Genomic DNA, 16224 nt, shown 5'->3' on the forward strand with positions numbered 1-16224 from the left:
AGAGGTAATTAGGTTCATATCCTAATTGGTTCTTGTTATGCCAATCAATTATAGGTCTAGCTTTTATTTTTTATTCCACGTGTTTTGCTATATAGAAGACCGGAAATTCTCTCAAAAGTGATCATATTCAAAGATCTATGGATAATATGGATAACCATATTATCCCTCGGTTAACTCATTTTCTATCTGTATTAAGTATGGGTCGGGTCAGATAATTTATCCATTTTTACGTTACTCGTTTTTGATCCGCCCATATTCGATTCGACCCACCCGTTTGACACCCTTAGTTAGCCTGTTAGGTAATCTACACATGGCAGTTGATCCTTAGCATTATTAGTTTTAGAAAAGCCATGGCCTTTTGGGGTTCTGAAGATTTTGCGGAGGCTACAATGTGTAGGTAGGCCACGCCAATATTATCCACTCCCACAAACTGCTTTAGCTATAAACACGACAAACACACCTTATCACTATCACCGTCCATTCTTTCTCCCTTTAAATCCCAGCTTCACTGCTCATTACTCCATCGCCTAATTCTTTACTGCAACTTCAATCAAAGAATGGATTCTACTCCATCATCCGAAATTGTTTATGAGACAATGCTTTTTCAGGTCTACAAAGATGGCCGTGTCGAAAAGTACCGAAAACATGACTTTGTCCCTCCTTCCGACAATCCAATCACAGGTGTCCGATCCAAAGATGTTGTCATCGTACCAGAAAACAACGTAACAGTACGGCTTTACCTTCCTAAAATCACCCAAAACGACCATAAATTTCCACTCCTTGTGTACTTCCACGGGGGCGGGTTTGCAATCGAATCAGCTTTTTCTACCTACTATGATAGTTACCTTCACTCTGTAGCTGCAGAAACCAAGGTATTTGCTATATCTGTCGAGTATCGATTAGCCCCAGAACACAAAATTCCTTCGTGTTATGATGATTCTTGGGCTGTCATGAAATGGGTTGCTCAGCACGCAAATGGTGAACAAGGAACTGAACCATGGCTGAAAAGCCATGCCGACTTCTCCCGAGTTTTCTTGGCAGGTAAATGGGCCGGTTGGATCGAATTTAAGTTGATGAAAACGGGTCAAATCAATAAATGAATCGTGATCAAGACTGTCAAAAGTTTGCACGAATAAGAATGGATTGGGTCACGATGAACTAACGGTGCATAACTCCACTCACTCAACTTGACCCGATTTCTCATCTCTTTTTACCACTAAAAAAAATATGAAATGTAATACTATATTTTTTAATGATCAATTATTAGGTTAAATTCTTTCCATGTTTACAGAATTTGCATCTTCGTATTTGAATTTGTATATTCGGGTTTTTTGGTTGCATATTGATCGATTAGGGGGTCACACTAGTTTGACTCAATAATATTAAAAGTTATTTCGAATTCAACCTGTTGAATCAAGCTAATAACGGGTCATAACTCAATCCGATTTAAACATGAGCAGGTTGAATTAGTTACCAAAAAGTGTAGTGATTTTGCCACCTCTTTTGGCAGGTGACAGCGCAGGAGCCAATATTGCTCATAACATGATGATGCGAGCAAGTGTGGATGAGGAAAAACTAGGCGATGGCTTGAAGCTTGTTGGAATGGCACTGGTTCACCCTTATTTTGGTAACAATGAGCCAGATAGAATTTGGTCGTATTGTTGCCCTGAAAATCCGAATACAGATGACCCAAGATTCAATCCAGCAGCTCATCCAAGTTTGTTGTCAAAGCTTATTTGTTCCAAGATTTTGATATGCACTGGGGGTAAGGATTTTTTAAGGGATAGAGGCTGGACATACTATGAAGCGCTGAAGAAATGTGGATGGAAAGGTGAAGTGGAGATTAAAGAGACAGAAGGAGAAGAACATGTTTTTCATTTGGTTACACCAACTTGTGACAAAGCTAAGGCCTTGATGAAATGGCTGGCTGATTTCTTTCAACAATAATCAAGCTGAATTGTTGTTTGTGTAAAATTTCTGTACTAGTTCAGTTGTTTCTCTTTTTCATTTTTAATCAAATAAGTCAATGTCTCAGCCATGAATTTGAAGTGATCTTATCCTACCAATTTAATTAACGTCAGATAACGATTTCGGTATATGAGCACATATAAGTAGATAAATTGGCTAATTGCATAATGTTGTTTGGGACTGAGACAGCTATTGTTGTTGTTGAAAGTTGTAGCAGTACTTTTACAGTAACTGCGCAATGTGCCTTGCTACTGCAAACTTTGGTCACGGAATAGCTCACGCAGTTTTTATATTTTTCGTTTTCATTTAAGTACAAAATATAAGGAAAATAGTCATTTGGTAATCTGGGAAAGGAGTATTCCACGGGGAACTCTTAAGTAATTGCATAACTTTCGACGCGAAGCATAAATTTATGTGTAAACCCTCACTGAAATCGTAATAAATAGTGGATATGAATCCATAACTTAAAAAATTTAATGGGTTCAATACTATCTTAAAAATTGAACCCATAAAGTTCAAATTTTGGATCCGCCTCTTGCATTTGAACGTTTTTCAACTAATTTGAACGCAGTGGACTTAAGGTGATATGAGATGCCAACTTCAAAGGGATAAATTGTAACAAATTAATTTATACTCTTGAAATACTTGTATAAACAAAAAAAGTACTTCTAATTTTGAAGAAGCTTGGTCAAACAAACTATCGGTGCGCCCTTCTTGGGTACTCGCCATTAAGTGTACAATAAAATTAGGAATTAAATTCATCCTCCAATTTTCCTCACTAGGTGAAGGAGGAAATCATATAATAGCCGGATAATTTTCCAAGACAAATATTTTCTAAAAATATTACTATAAAGTATGATTTAGAACAAAGGTGAGATACATTGCTAAAAAACTTATCTTGGAAACAGGACAAAACTTCTTAAGTTAAAATTAATATCCACATAACTAGTTTTGTTTGTCAAAAATTAATCGGGCAAACCTACCGTAAAAATCCAAAGGCCAATATAAAGTCATGGTTGTTGATTTTTCTAGTCATTTTCAATAAATACGTAAGCCACAAACAGTTGGCCTTATTAGGACCACATCATTAGGATATTAACAAGTTCTAACAATTAGGTAATTATTCTTCCATAATAATCCTTGGCATTTTGTCAACACATGAGCACCCTCAGTCCCTCACGCATGAAATTCTGCGAAGATTTAAGCACTAGAGTGACAATGACGTATGGGCTACGCTCACTTGAATTGTTTTTTTTTGTATATATGGTGGTACAATTTATTTTTTAATGCAATCATATTGACTTATTTTCAGCGGTCCAAATCTTAGGAAAAAAGAAAAAAATAGACGTCTGAAAAAGAAGAAAATAAGTGAGGACGAAAAAGGTCTCTGTCCTCTAGAAACTGTTTAGTGTTGTTTCACTACAATTTTTCTTATACTCCCTCCGTTTAATTTTACTTGTCCATTATTGATTTTGCACACTGCTTAAAAAATAATAAATACAATATATAATTTACCATAATACCCATATTAATTGATGTATTGTTTTAATGGATTTAGAAAATAATTTGAAATAAATAATTAATGCTAAGGGCAAAACAGAAAAATAAATTATTTTTCTCTTGATATGCGGAAGTGGACAAGTAAAAGTGAGAATCTATTATTGGAAAACTTACACAAATGTCCCAAATAAATTTCAACTTACCAACCTCTAGCCATTAGTCATAGACTTACCAAAACTAGCCAACAAAAATTGAAAAACCAAATAATAGGGTTCTTTCTCTCAAAGAATCACATGCAAAAATCACCTTCCATATCTTTAAGCATGATTAGCAACATTAGATACAAGACGGAAAGGAAATTTCATGGACGGGGTAGCAAATAAGGTGATGAAATACAAAAATCTATACAATATTCCAAAAATCTAAATAAAAAAGGAATTTTTTCAATGGGTATAGTTGAAATTCATTGAAAATATATAGATAAGTCAATATACAAAATTTGAGGAAGATTGGAGGTGATTTGGACTGGTTTTGTATCAAAATTCGTAATTAAATCGTGTTCAAAAAAGTCTTCTGCGACACATGTATCACGCATGTATCACACACACAGGTATACATGGATATACATATGATACACAATTGATACAAATATGATACATATGTGATACACAAATGATACACAGTGTGATACACATATCATTTTTTTTCATGTTCAGCTTTTACTTCGAATTTTCAATTCAAACCACCTCAAAACTTCACCAAATCATCCCAAAACTGAGATTCAAGCTCCTTAAGTTGTGCCCAATCTATTCTAATAACACCCACTCAAAACAAAGCAAAAATTTGATATTTTTTACTAAAAATAGCTAATTGGCTAATTTGGCTAATATTAGTAATATTTTATTAATTGGCCAATTTTTGTAATGAGCTACTTATAAATGGACATAGCTGGTAATTTCCCTTTTTAGAATAGTGGACAAGTAAAAGTGAACTGAAGGAGTATTTCACAAAAAAAATCTATTATTTATAGTACTACGTTTTCTAAATATATTTAGATTTTTTTTAAAAAAAGAACTAAACAAACAATTTGAGTCTTCTAATTGGAACAAACGTTTAGGCAAACAACCAAAGAGTACCAAATATTTGCTTTTAAAAGTACCTGCCACAGCACTTGAGCATAGTATACCAAACCTTCCCCTGCAACTTAGCTTTCAGCAATGGCGGAAATAGTACATGACCTTTTCCCATTGATCAGAGTTTACAAAGATGGCCGAATCGAGAGGTTGATGGGCGAAGGCGTTGTCCCAGCTGAATTGGATCCTGAAACCGGAGTCCAAATCAAAGATGTCCAAATTGATCCAAAAATTAACCTATCAGCAAGACTTTACCTGCCCAAAAATCTCGACCCGGTTCAAAAAATTCCCCTTTTCGTCTACTTTCATGGCGGCGGCTTTGTGATTGAATCTGCTTCTTCACCTTCATACCACAAGCATCTTAATTTGGTAGCAACTAAAGCCAATGTTATAATCGTTTCTGTTAACTACAGGTTAGCTCCTGAATACCCATTACCCATAGCTTATGAAGATTCCTGGGTAGCTCTCAAATGGGTCGCTTCACATACTAAAGGTGAAGGTCATGAGCCATGGCTAAAAGACCACGCTGATTTTAATCACGTTTATTTTGGTGGAGATAGCGCTGGAGCTAATATTGCTCATAATATAGCAATTCGGGTCGGGTTGGAAAAGTTGGATGGCGTCAAACTTGATGGGATTTTTTTAGCCTGTCCGTATTTCTGGGGGATTGATTTAATTGACGGCGAGGCTGAAAACTTGGATTGCAAAAATTACATTGAGAAGCTCTGGGCTTTTGCGCATCCAAATAGCTCCGGATTAGATGACCCGTTGATGAACCCGGAAAAGGATCCGAAATTGTCTAGCTTAGGGTGTGATAAAGTACTTGTTTATGTTGCTGGAAAAGATCCGTTGAAATACAGGGGATTGTACTATAAGGAGTTACTAGAGAAGAGTGGGTGGCAAGGGACAGTAGAGGTTGTGGAGATTAAGGATGAAGAACATGTGTTTCATTTGTTTGCTCCTACGAGTGAAAATGCTATGGTCGTGCTGAAAAAGTTGGTCTCTTTCCTTAATCAGTCCAAGGCCTAATGCCTCAAGACGATGCTTTTTTCATTTTTAGTTGTTGCTCATGTCTACTGGGAAATATTTATGTTTTCACACTTTTCACCTGTTAAATTCAATTTGAGCTAATTGCTTCTCTTTTACTTTCCTTGTCTGTTTAATCTTGCTGAAGTTGATTTTAATCACTTTCATTTTTGTCAATTAAATCTTAATCGTCGTGATTAATGAGAGCCAAAATTGTATGGGGTCGAATTTGACCAACCACGTTCTTCATGCCAGCACGACCGACCGAGTGTGCGTAAGTCCGGCTAGAAGGGCAACCTATGAGCAACAAGAGGGACGACTTCACGATCACGTCGGCCACTCCATAACATGTACTCTATTTTCTGCCTTTTAATATTCGAGCAAGGATCCTCTATTATATAAAGAGGATCCAAGCCTTGTAAAAGGGGAGGATTTTGGGACTACTGGAAATACAATCTCTCTCTTTTCTCTCTCTAACATTATCTCTTTCTCATCTTTGAGAGTTTATCATTTTCTCTCATTAACCTTGTTTACACTAGTGTCATCTGATTCTATATTCAAGATCATCCTAGGGTTTATTATCTTCAACTACAATTCACCCCTTCATCTATATTGATTGATTTGCTTAGAAAGTATTAACTTACTTTTGGGTCAAACAATTTGGCGCCGTCTGTGGGGATTTCGGTAGTCGAAATCATAGTTCACATCTAGGATATCATAAACAACCATTGCTGTTCTTCAGATCTCATAGAAACTAACGAATGGCAGACAAAGAGTCAAGGTTGAAGATGATAGCAGACGTCTCAACCAACCTCATAGGCCCACTCAACGAAGCCGGTAGAGAAAATACCGCGAATATAACACCAAGTAACATACCGGAGGGGGAGATCTCACCCCCCTCACTCGAAGATCTAACGATTTTGCATGAAAGAGGGACTTCTACATCTGCAGCAAAGGAAACACCCCCAGTAGTCAAAAAGCTACTAGAGGAATGGTTGACGAACACTCTAAGTAGCATGCTCGAGAAACCACCTCAGGGAAATGTCAAAGATCCATCGATGGCAGAAATCGCCGCCACCATCGGAGAGCCCAGCGTCGCACGAACAGGTAATGCCCACACTGATTCCGATACAAGCAACGATGCACTCACAGCCATCCATAAGAAAATGGAGGAGATGGAGAACGAGAACAAAGCACTTTGTGATCAAATGAAGGAGCACCAGGAGAGGGTAGACAAGATACCTGGCGCCCCTAAGCTACTGCCGAAACGCGATATAGGAAGATTCGTCGAGCAACCATATAATGAGGAAGCTACTCCTCACCCAATCCCTAAAACCTTCAAGATGCCACCATACTTGAAAATATACGACGGGACCACGGATCCAGAAGATCACCTGATTCATTACGTGACTGCCGTAAAAGCAATGACCTATCGAAAGAACAGGTGCCATCTGTGTTGCTGAAAAAGTTTGGGGAGACTTTGACGGGAGGAGCACTCACATGGTACTCTCAGTTACCGGCCAGATCGATATCGACGTTCGGAGAGATGGCGGACAAGTTTGCCACCACCCACGCAGGAGCAAAGAAAGCCGAAGCTAGGGTCAACGATATCTTCGCCATCAGGCAAACAACGGGCGAAGGACTTAGGGACTTCCTGGCGCGATTCAACAGGGTAAGAATGGGAACTTATCAGAAGGAATGGCGGTGGCAGCTTTCCAAAACGGGCTGAACAGAGACGGATCCAAAGCAACCAAAAAGCTGCTCAATCGGCTCATGAAGTATCCCCCCACCACGTGGGAAGAGATTCACAATGCCTATTGCGCCGAAGTCAGAGCGGATGAAGACGACCTTAACGGCCCAACCCAACGACTAACGTCCGTACAATCAAAAGTAAGGAGGGACCGACGCAACGACGGGCGACGGGAACCACTCCCACGCTTCAACAGAGAAAGGCACCAGCCCTACGTCAGAACTCCTAACCCGCCTCCTCCAAGAGATCCAGATGCCATGCAGCAACATGCTGCCCCCGCTTCGAAATGAAAGAGGTATGCCCCCATTATTATCCACTCATAACTTTTGTGTCTCCCCTTCAGAAATAGTGTACGTACTGGAAAAGCTGGGCACGAAGGTGCAGTGGCCACAAAAAATGAAATCAGACCCTAGTGCAAGAAGGTTGAACGTCCTATGCGAATTCCACCAGGAAAGAGGACACAAAACCGAAGATTGCATAGGTCTACGGCAGGAGGTGGTCAGAATGCTGAACCAGGGATACCTGAAGGAGCTACTCAGTGACAAAGGACGGACTAATTTCGCCAGAGGACGCGACCAATCCCAAGGACCACCAAAACCACCTTCTCCAGCGCGCACCATACAGATGATCGTCGGCGGCGGCGACGACTCGGCAATCAACCATGTAAAGTTCACCACCACACACAAGTTGAAACGCACGATCGCTCACGAACGGTATGATGACTTCGAAGATGGTATCACCTTCGATAAGTCCGATGCCGACGGTTTGTCTTTCCCTCATTATGATGCTCTAGTTATAACTTTACGCATTGCTGATACCGATGTGAAAAGAATCATGGTAGACGACGGAAGTGCGCGTGTATTATCCACCCAAGAGTCCTCATGCAAATGAGGCTCGAAGATAAGATAATACCGCGTTGCATAACACTAACGAGTTTTAACAATGCAGTAGAGCGAACCTCCGGAGAGATATCACTGCCAGTCCTGGCGGGGGGAGTCACGCTGGAAACCACGTTCCACATCATGAACCAGGAAACGGCCTACAACGTCATCATGGGAAGACCATGGATACACGCCATGCGGGCCATCCCCTCGAGCCTCTATCAAGTAATCAAATTTCCCACCCTATGGGGAATATTCAGCATTCGAGGTGAGCCACGTACCTCCCAGGAATGTTACCGAATTGCCCAAGAATGCACACATACCAAATAGCTGAAGGGAGCAAGCGCGGAAGCATAGCAATTAGCCATGTCGGGAACCAAAATCAACCTGACGACAGAGGTTATTAGGGACCCAGATGTCGTAAAAGCCTGCAAGGCGACAGTCGAGAACCTCGATCCTGTCCAACTGGACGGTACCGACAGTTCAAAGAAAGCCTACATCGGACACAACCTCTCCGACCCAGGTAAGTACCACAAATTCTTAACTAACCATGCAGATTTATTTGCCTTCTCTCATTCAGATATGCCGGGGATCCCGAAAGACATCACCACTCACAAGCTGAACGTCGACCCACTTTATCCGCCCGTAAGGCAGGTAAGAAGGAAATTCAACGCCGCAATCAACGATGCGGTCAGTGAAGAGGTAGATAAACTACTAGCCAACGGTTCCATTAGGGAATCAAAGTACCCCCAATGGGTCGCCAATGTGGTCATGGTTAAAAAGAAAAATGGGAAATGGAGAATGTGCGTATACTTCACCGACCTAAACAAGGCATTCCCAAAAGACTCCTTCCCGTTGCCCCATATCGACCAGCTGATCGATGCAACAGCGGGGCACGAGCTGCTAAGTTTCTTGGATGCCTACTTTGGCTATAACCAAATCTTAATGACCGAAGAAGACCAAGAAAAGACAACTTTTATCACCCATCAAGGGACGTACTGCTACAAGGTGATGCCCTTCGGACTGAAAAACACGGGTGCAACGTACCAAAGGTTGGTCACCAAGATGTTCAAGGAACAACTCGGTAAGACAATGGAGGTCTATATCGACGACATGCTAGTGAAGTCGGTTAAGAAGGAACCATATCGACCATTTAAAGCAGGCCTTCGAGATACTGAGGCAGTATGGGATGAAGTTGAACCCAGAAAAATGCGCCTTCGGCGTAGCCTCGGGGAAATTTCTAGGCTTTCTAATATCGCAACGACGCATCAAAGTCAACCCAGACCAGATTAAGGCTATAGACACAATACCCGAGGTTCTGCACAACAAGAAACAGGTGTAGAAACTAACGGGGCGAATAGCCGCCTTATCGAGGTTTATCTCGCGATCCTCGGACAGATGCCATAAATTCTTCAGTGTGCTTAAGAAAGATCATGGACTACAATGGAACGAAGAATGCATCGAGGCACTGAAGAAATTGAAAGCATATCTATCTTCGCCACCACTGCTCGTCAAAGCAGACCCCGGCGAGTGCCTACTTGTGTATCTGGCGGTATCCGAAGTCGCTGTCAGCTCCGTCTTGGTCCGCGAAAACAAAGGTACGCAATCCCCTATTTATTATATCAGCAAAACATTAGTAGATGCCGAAACGAGGTACCCCCACCTCGAAAAACTGGCTCTGGCACTGGTCGTGGCTTCGCGAAAGCTCAGACCTTATTTTCAATGCCATCCCATAAAGGTAATATCAACCTTCCCCCTAAGAGGCATGCTACACAAACCTGAGCTCTCAGGTAGGCTCACCAAATGGGCCATAGAGCTCAGCGAGCATGACATAACCTACCACCCAAGAACCGCCATCAAGTCACAGGTACTTGCCGACTTTGTCGCCGATTTCAGTGCAGGGATACTGCTAGAGGTGGAACAAGAGGCCCTCCGCGCCTCTGCTCGTACTGACCTTTGGACCCTCTACACTGACGGCGCTGCAAATGCCTCGGGATCGGGATCGGGACTGGGACTCGTCCTCGAGGTCCCCACGGGCGAAGTAATTCGCCAGTCCATACGATGCCCCGAGATGACTAAAAACGAGGTCGAATATGAGGTTGTGATTGCAGGCATGAAATTAGCCATCAAATACGGGGCCCGTCGACTCATCCTCCACTGCGACTCTCAACTTGTCGTAAATCAAGTCACCGGGACTTACCAAATCAAAGAACAACGGCTACAAAAATATCAGTCAGAGATCCGCAAGCTGATGCATGAGTTCGACGAATGTCGCTTCGAACAAATCCCCAGGGCACAAAACGTTGAGGCAGATAGCCTAGCTAAACTAGCCGCAGCCACCAAGAATATCAACAAAGAAAATGTGGTGACTCTCCTCCATTCGGCCGTCGACCATGTCGAGGTATTCTCTTTAAACTTGACTTGGGACTGGCGCAACCAGTTTGTATCCTACCTGCAGGACGGAACGCTCCCACGCGACAAAAAAGAAGGCAAGAAACTCCGGGTACAGGCTGCCCGATACAGCCTGATCAATCACGATCTCTACAAAAGAACATTCGGAGGTCCCCTTGCCAAGTGCCTCGGGCCGCATCAAACGAGGCAAGTATTAGAGGAAGTGCACGAAGGCCATTGTGGCGCCCACACAGGGAACCGCGCCCTTGTTCGATGCCTCATCCGCGCCGGCTATTACTGGCCTACCATGAAGAAAGAGGCAGCAGATTATGTTCGAAGATGCGAGCAGTGCCAAAAGTACGCCCCCATGATACACCAGGCAGGGGAACTCCTCCATTCAGTCACCTCGCCATGGCCCTTCATAAAGTGGGGAATGGACATAATCGGCCCTCTACCGACAGGACGAGGAAAGGTACGCTTTCTTCTAGTTTTGACTGACTATTTTTCTAAATGGGTGGAAGCAGGTGCGTACGCACAAATACGCGAGCAAGAGGTCATCGCCTTTATATGGAAAAATATCATATGCCGCTTCGGCATCCCTAAAGAAATCAGCTGTGACAATGGACCCCAGTTCATCGGTAGAAAAACAACAGAATTCTTCGGGAAATGGCACATCAAACGGATACTCTCCACCCCGTATCATCCCGCCGCCAACGACCAAGCCGAGTCTTCCAACAAAACAATATTGAACATATTGAAAAAGAAGCTCGAAGACGCTAAAGGGTCATGGCCCGAATTATTACCTGAAGTATTATGGGCCTACCGGACTACGCCCAAATCCAGCACGGGAGAAACACCATATTCACTGGTCTATGGGACCGATGCAGTCACACCCATCGAGATCGGAGAGCCAAGCCTGAGATATTCCCATACCAGTGGAGCGGATAACGATGAAAGCAGGTTACAAGATCTAGACGAATTCGAAAAACGAAGAGACATGGCTCATATAAGGATGACAGCTCAGAAACAGCAAGCGGAAAGATATTACAACATGAAAGCCAAAGTAAGATCACTCAAAGTTGGCGACTATGTCCTCAAAGCCAAAACACTAGCATCAAGAGATCCGAACGAAGGGAAATTGGGAACCAATTGGGACGGACCATACAAAATCATTGCAGCGACGAACAAAGGGGCATTCCAACTAGAAACGATGGAAGGAAAACCGCTCCAAAACAATTGGAACGTCGCCCACCTCAAATACTTCCACTTCTGAAAGGCATCTCCTGAGTCGTACTGTTTTTCCCTGACCCGAGTTTTGTCCCAATTGGGTTTTCTCGGGGAGGTTTTTAACGAGGCGGCAAAGGGGATACCCGGTGGAACAGGAGCGCAGATTCACCATATCGGCCAATCGACACGAGCCATGGGCCAATATAGTGAAGGGACTACACTAGTTACTCTCCATTATAGGCACGTTACTCTCCAATATAGGCACAGTATTCTCCATTGTATGCACAAAAATCTCCACTATATGTACAAAAATCTCCATTGAATGAACAAAAATCTCCATTGAATGAACAGAAGTCTCCAATGAATGAACGAGAATCTCCATCTTACGACGGATACTGCTTCGACGACAGTCGAAGCAACATCTTAATGGCCAAGGCCATCGACATCGGTTCGACCTCGTTCGAACTTCGACGGATACTGCTTCGACGACAGTCACGGCACGACCCTTTGACGAACGATAAGAACAATCTCTACGGAGGTTAAACATTACAAAAGAAAAATAAAGGGGAAAACACCAAATGGACGAGGCAATAAAAAGAAAATCTATATTGCAACAAAAATATATTTACATCCGCCCCCATGGACAAACTCCAACACGCTATAGAATCGAAAAAATATACACTATGCAAGTTCACGACTGCCCGTCACCCCCGGGAAAGTAAACGTCATTGTACCAGGAGCTGGAGTCGAGCCGGTTGACGTCTTCAGAAGCAGGCCCCTCCCCATCAGGAGAGTCGGGGTAATAACCGCAAACCTCACGAGCAGTACGAGCCTCGTCGTGCCCGAACCTCCTCCTCCGTCGCCCGGCCCGCGGCATGAAGCTCCCTAAATACATCGAGCCTGGCCTCCGCAAAAACCCACATCTCATGCGAGTTACGACGCATACCCCGACCAGGCGAAGGACGAGATGAGGAAGGTTGGGAAAGTCCATTATTCTCTGCCATCCTAGCATCAAGCTCGACGGTTAAGTCCGCCACCCTCCGCTGCAGGTCGACGTTCTCCGCTGCCACCCCACGATTCAGCTCAAGCTCATCATCTTTCGTTCTAAAAAGCTCCTCCAACTCGCTGTTGCGGGCTACGACCTTCATCAACTCGCTATCCGCCTCCTCTAGCTCGGCCCCCCTACGTTCCAACTGGGACTGCCCCCGTTCAACCACCGCTCTGTGCTTAGAGCGATACCTTCGATACTTTTTCAGCTTCTTCTTGTAAAGGGCCGTCCTTTTCTGCTCACGGCGCCCCCTCTCCACCTCCAAAACAAGGGTCTAAAAAGAAAAACAGAAGTGAGCACGCCTCGAATCAGTCTTACAACACGCGGAAGGACAAAAGGGAATAAGGAATTACCTACAAAGCCATGCCAGAAATCTTCCGTGACAGCTCTGCATCCTCCACGGTACTGAGCGTCTCGCTCTCGGAGGCGGCACACAGCAAGGTAAGGGCCGCAGCAGCCTGTACGCTGTTTAACAACAAGTTATAAGCCGCCGGAATCGTAATACGGCGGTCAGACCCATCCGACGTCATCTCCACGTGGGTGAGGCCGCCCACAAACTCGTCGACATCCTCCTGAGCGATGTCGGAGTCCGATCTCTCCGTTTCCTCGCCTGGTCCATCGACATTGGTTGACGATCCCCCCTCAATGGCAGGTGCGAAACTAGCACCGGGAGTAGCACCCCTCTGACGAGCCGACCTCCCAGACCGAATAGCGTCGGCCATGAATGGTCTGCGCGTCGGCTGGGGCACATCACTTCCCTCGGCCTCGGTGGCCACCCCCTTACCCTTCTCAAGCCTTCTCCGTTTTCTGTCTGACGATTCCCCGCCATCAGAGGGTCCGTCCACAGGTTGCAAAGTCGGCACCAGCGATGCCGACTCCCACATAACCATGGTCGTAGACGTGGCCCCCTGTAAAGGAGCTGGAGAAGGATCCTCTCGGACAGACTCAACCAGTATATCGTGAGCGGCCGAGGCAACGTCAAATCGATGTAGAGCGGGAATCGGCGCCCTCTTCCTAGAAGCGCCTCGACCTGTCGCCATAAAAATAAGTAAGCAAAGTTGCAGAATTTACAAAGCAAAAATCGAAAATCTACCTGAAGAGACTTTGGGGCCGTAACGCTGCAGGAAGGCAGGCCAAGTGCGGGTCTCTTCCGCGTAAGGAAGCAAGCCCTTAACCCATCCCCTAAGGTTGGCAACGAGCCGGGGCGGGTGAGCCATAGCTGCAATATAAAGGTCAGAATGGCAACAGTCACGAGTAACACAGAAGCTGACAAACTATAAATACTTACGTTTCGAGTTCCACCTCTCTGGGAACCCGGCAGGATTAGAGACCATGTGCTCAGTCCTAATAAAAAAATATTTGCGCCAGAACCCACGACTCGCTCGGTCGTCGGTTTTGACCACCAACCCTTTCGTACCACGGCCTCTCAGATGCACCATGGTCCCCCTTAGATAGCAGGCATTGAATAACTATAGGAGGTGATGGACCGTGACCTCGCATCCGGCCAACTCCGTGTACTTACTCAGCAACCGAAGCACCTTCAGAGTATACGGCGTAAGTTGAGCCGGACACACATTATATAACCGACAAAACTCCTCCGCAAATGGGAAAAGAGGGAGGCTGTAACCGATCGAGAAGGAGTATTCATAAAAGGCACAATATCCTGGCCGATGAACGTCCACATGATCCCTCCCTGCCGGAACCATCTCTACATAGGCAGGTATGCCGTACTTCGTGCGAAGATCATCCAAGTGGTTCTGTAACGACTCCGAAAACTCTGGAGTCGGTATGGGGGAATCTTTACTAAAATCACTCCAAGATAATATATGCTTTGGCAATAATGCCTCCACAGTGAGAGGACTGACGTCTTCTTCCCCCACTTCTCCACCATCAGAAGATGGCGGCACATTCGCAGGGGCAGCCGTCGGGACCCTCTCGTCAGATCGGCAAGGTTTATGCATGGTTTTCAGTGAAGGAAAGAGTTAAGCGCAACCCAACAAAAGAATAAAAAGAGAAAGGGTTTCGATCAAAGGGAAACACACCGGAATAGGAAAATATGTATTGCAGGTCTGGAATTCTCTTGCGAATGACCAAAGTTTGAATCAAGTTAAACCCTTCTCCTATTTATAGGGGTGGTTGGCGCCAGAATCGAAGAAGCAGACGTCGAATCGGCACGGGAAACCAGGCGCCAAAAGATTCTGATCCCCTTGCCTCGAGAATACGCGCAATGATGACGCATATGAACGCTGACGTCACACGAGGAAAGGCGTTTCGCTTCAACGATCTGACAATCATGATTAATGTCCCCTGCTTGTCACGTCACAAGGCATTGACAAAGTCAAACTCTCCCGGAACGGAGGTATCGATTCCGCCCATCAAGGACGCATTCGCTGCGACCCCGGCGGGTGGAAGGACTAACTGTATGGGGTCGAATTTGACCAACCACGTTCTTCATGCCAGCACGACCGATCGGGTGTGCGTAAGTCCGACTAGAAGGGCGACCTATGAGCAACAAGAGGGACGACTTCACGATCACGTCGGCCACTCTCCATAACATGTACTTTATTTTCTGCCTTTTAATATTCGAGCAAGGATCCTCTATTATATAAAGAGGATCCAAGCCTTGTAAAAGGGGATGATTTTTGGACTACTGGAAATACAATCTCTCTCTTTTCTCTCTCTCTAACATTATCTCTTTCTCATCTTTCAGAGTTTATCATTTTCTCTCATTAATCTTGTTTACACTATTGTCATCTGATTCTATATTCAAGATCATCCTAGGGTTTATTATCTTCAACTACGATTTACCCCTTCATCTATATTGATTGATTTGCTTAGAAAATATTAACTTACTTTTGGCTCAAACAAAAATAAGTCATATGGTACCGATCTAATGATTTTAAACTAATGAAGACTTCCAAGTAAAACATCACCTCTTACTTCGTTGAAGTTCCTTTACTTCAGCAGACTAAGTGAACATTGTAAACATTTCATTTACTCTAATATTATTCTTTATGAGCCAAACACGACTAATCGTCTAAATTAAATCCTTAGCCCCAGGGCAGTATCTTCCTGCTGCTTATGCACATTCATCATTCGTGACCTATTTTTATTTGTCGTACGGTCCTTTTTATTTGTCGCTTTAGAACACAAATTTAATTCAGAATATTTGTTACTTTAGATAACTAAAAAATATTAAATAATATAGAGTATTATTTTTCGGGAAAATTTCATATAAGAACAACTTGACTCCCTATTTTTCAATTTTGTAGCCCATATTTCAATTTACAACCAACTATT

General features: G+C 43.8%; 3 protein-coding genes across 3 annotated transcripts; all 3 read left to right on the forward strand.

Moving 5' to 3' along the window:
* On the forward strand, positions 356-2096 carry LOC109234882 (probable carboxylesterase 12). Its single transcript, XM_019400945.1, has 2 exons — positions 356-1041; positions 1511-2096. Exons 1-2 carry the CDS (start codon positions 558-560, stop codon positions 1945-1947), a joined length of 921 nt encoding a protein of 306 aa, XP_019256490.1. The 5' UTR covers positions 356-557; the 3' UTR covers positions 1948-2096.
* Positions 4567-5764, forward strand: LOC109234961 (2-hydroxyisoflavanone dehydratase-like). Its single transcript, XM_019401016.1, has one exon. The coding sequence runs from the start codon at positions 4686-4688 to the stop codon at positions 5628-5630; it is 945 nt and encodes a 314-aa protein (XP_019256561.1). The 5' UTR covers positions 4567-4685; the 3' UTR covers positions 5631-5764.
* LOC109232811 lies at positions 9702-12679 on the forward strand. Its single transcript, XM_019398535.1, has 6 exons — positions 9702-9856; positions 9899-9996; positions 10049-10204; positions 10370-11121; positions 11281-11712; positions 12614-12679. Exons 1-6 carry the CDS (start codon positions 9702-9704, stop codon positions 12677-12679), a joined length of 1659 nt encoding a protein of 552 aa, XP_019254080.1.

Source organism: Nicotiana attenuata, chromosome 1, assembly GCF_001879085.1.
Source record: "Nicotiana attenuata strain UT chromosome 1, NIATTr2, whole genome shotgun sequence".
Taxonomy (NCBI): domain Eukaryota; kingdom Viridiplantae; phylum Streptophyta; class Magnoliopsida; order Solanales; family Solanaceae; genus Nicotiana; species Nicotiana attenuata.

Excerpts from the sequence above, each read along its gene's own strand:
- LOC109234882 (XM_019400945.1), top strand. The coding sequence starts at position 558 with ATGGATTCTACTCCATCATCCGAAATTGTTTATGAGACAATGCTTTTT. Across the intron at positions 1,042-1,510 it reads CTCCCGAGTTTTCTTGGCAG|GTGACAGCGCAGGAGCCAAT; the intron begins GTAAATGGGCCG and ends CTCTTTTGGCAG.
- LOC109234961 (XM_019401016.1), top strand. The coding sequence starts at position 4,686 with ATGGCGGAAATAGTACATGACCTTTTCCCATTGATCAGAGTTTACAAA.
- LOC109232811 (XM_019398535.1), top strand. The coding sequence starts at position 9,702 with ATGGAACGAAGAATGCATCGAGGCACTGAAGAAATTGAAAGCATATCT. Across the intron at positions 11,122-11,280 it reads TACCGACAGGACGAGGAAAG|TTCATCGGTAGAAAAACAAC; the intron begins GTACGCTTTCTT and ends AATGGACCCCAG. Across the intron at positions 11,713-12,613 it reads ATTACAACATGAAAGCCAAA|GAGCTGGAGTCGAGCCGGTT; the intron begins GTAAGATCACTC and ends TCATTGTACCAG.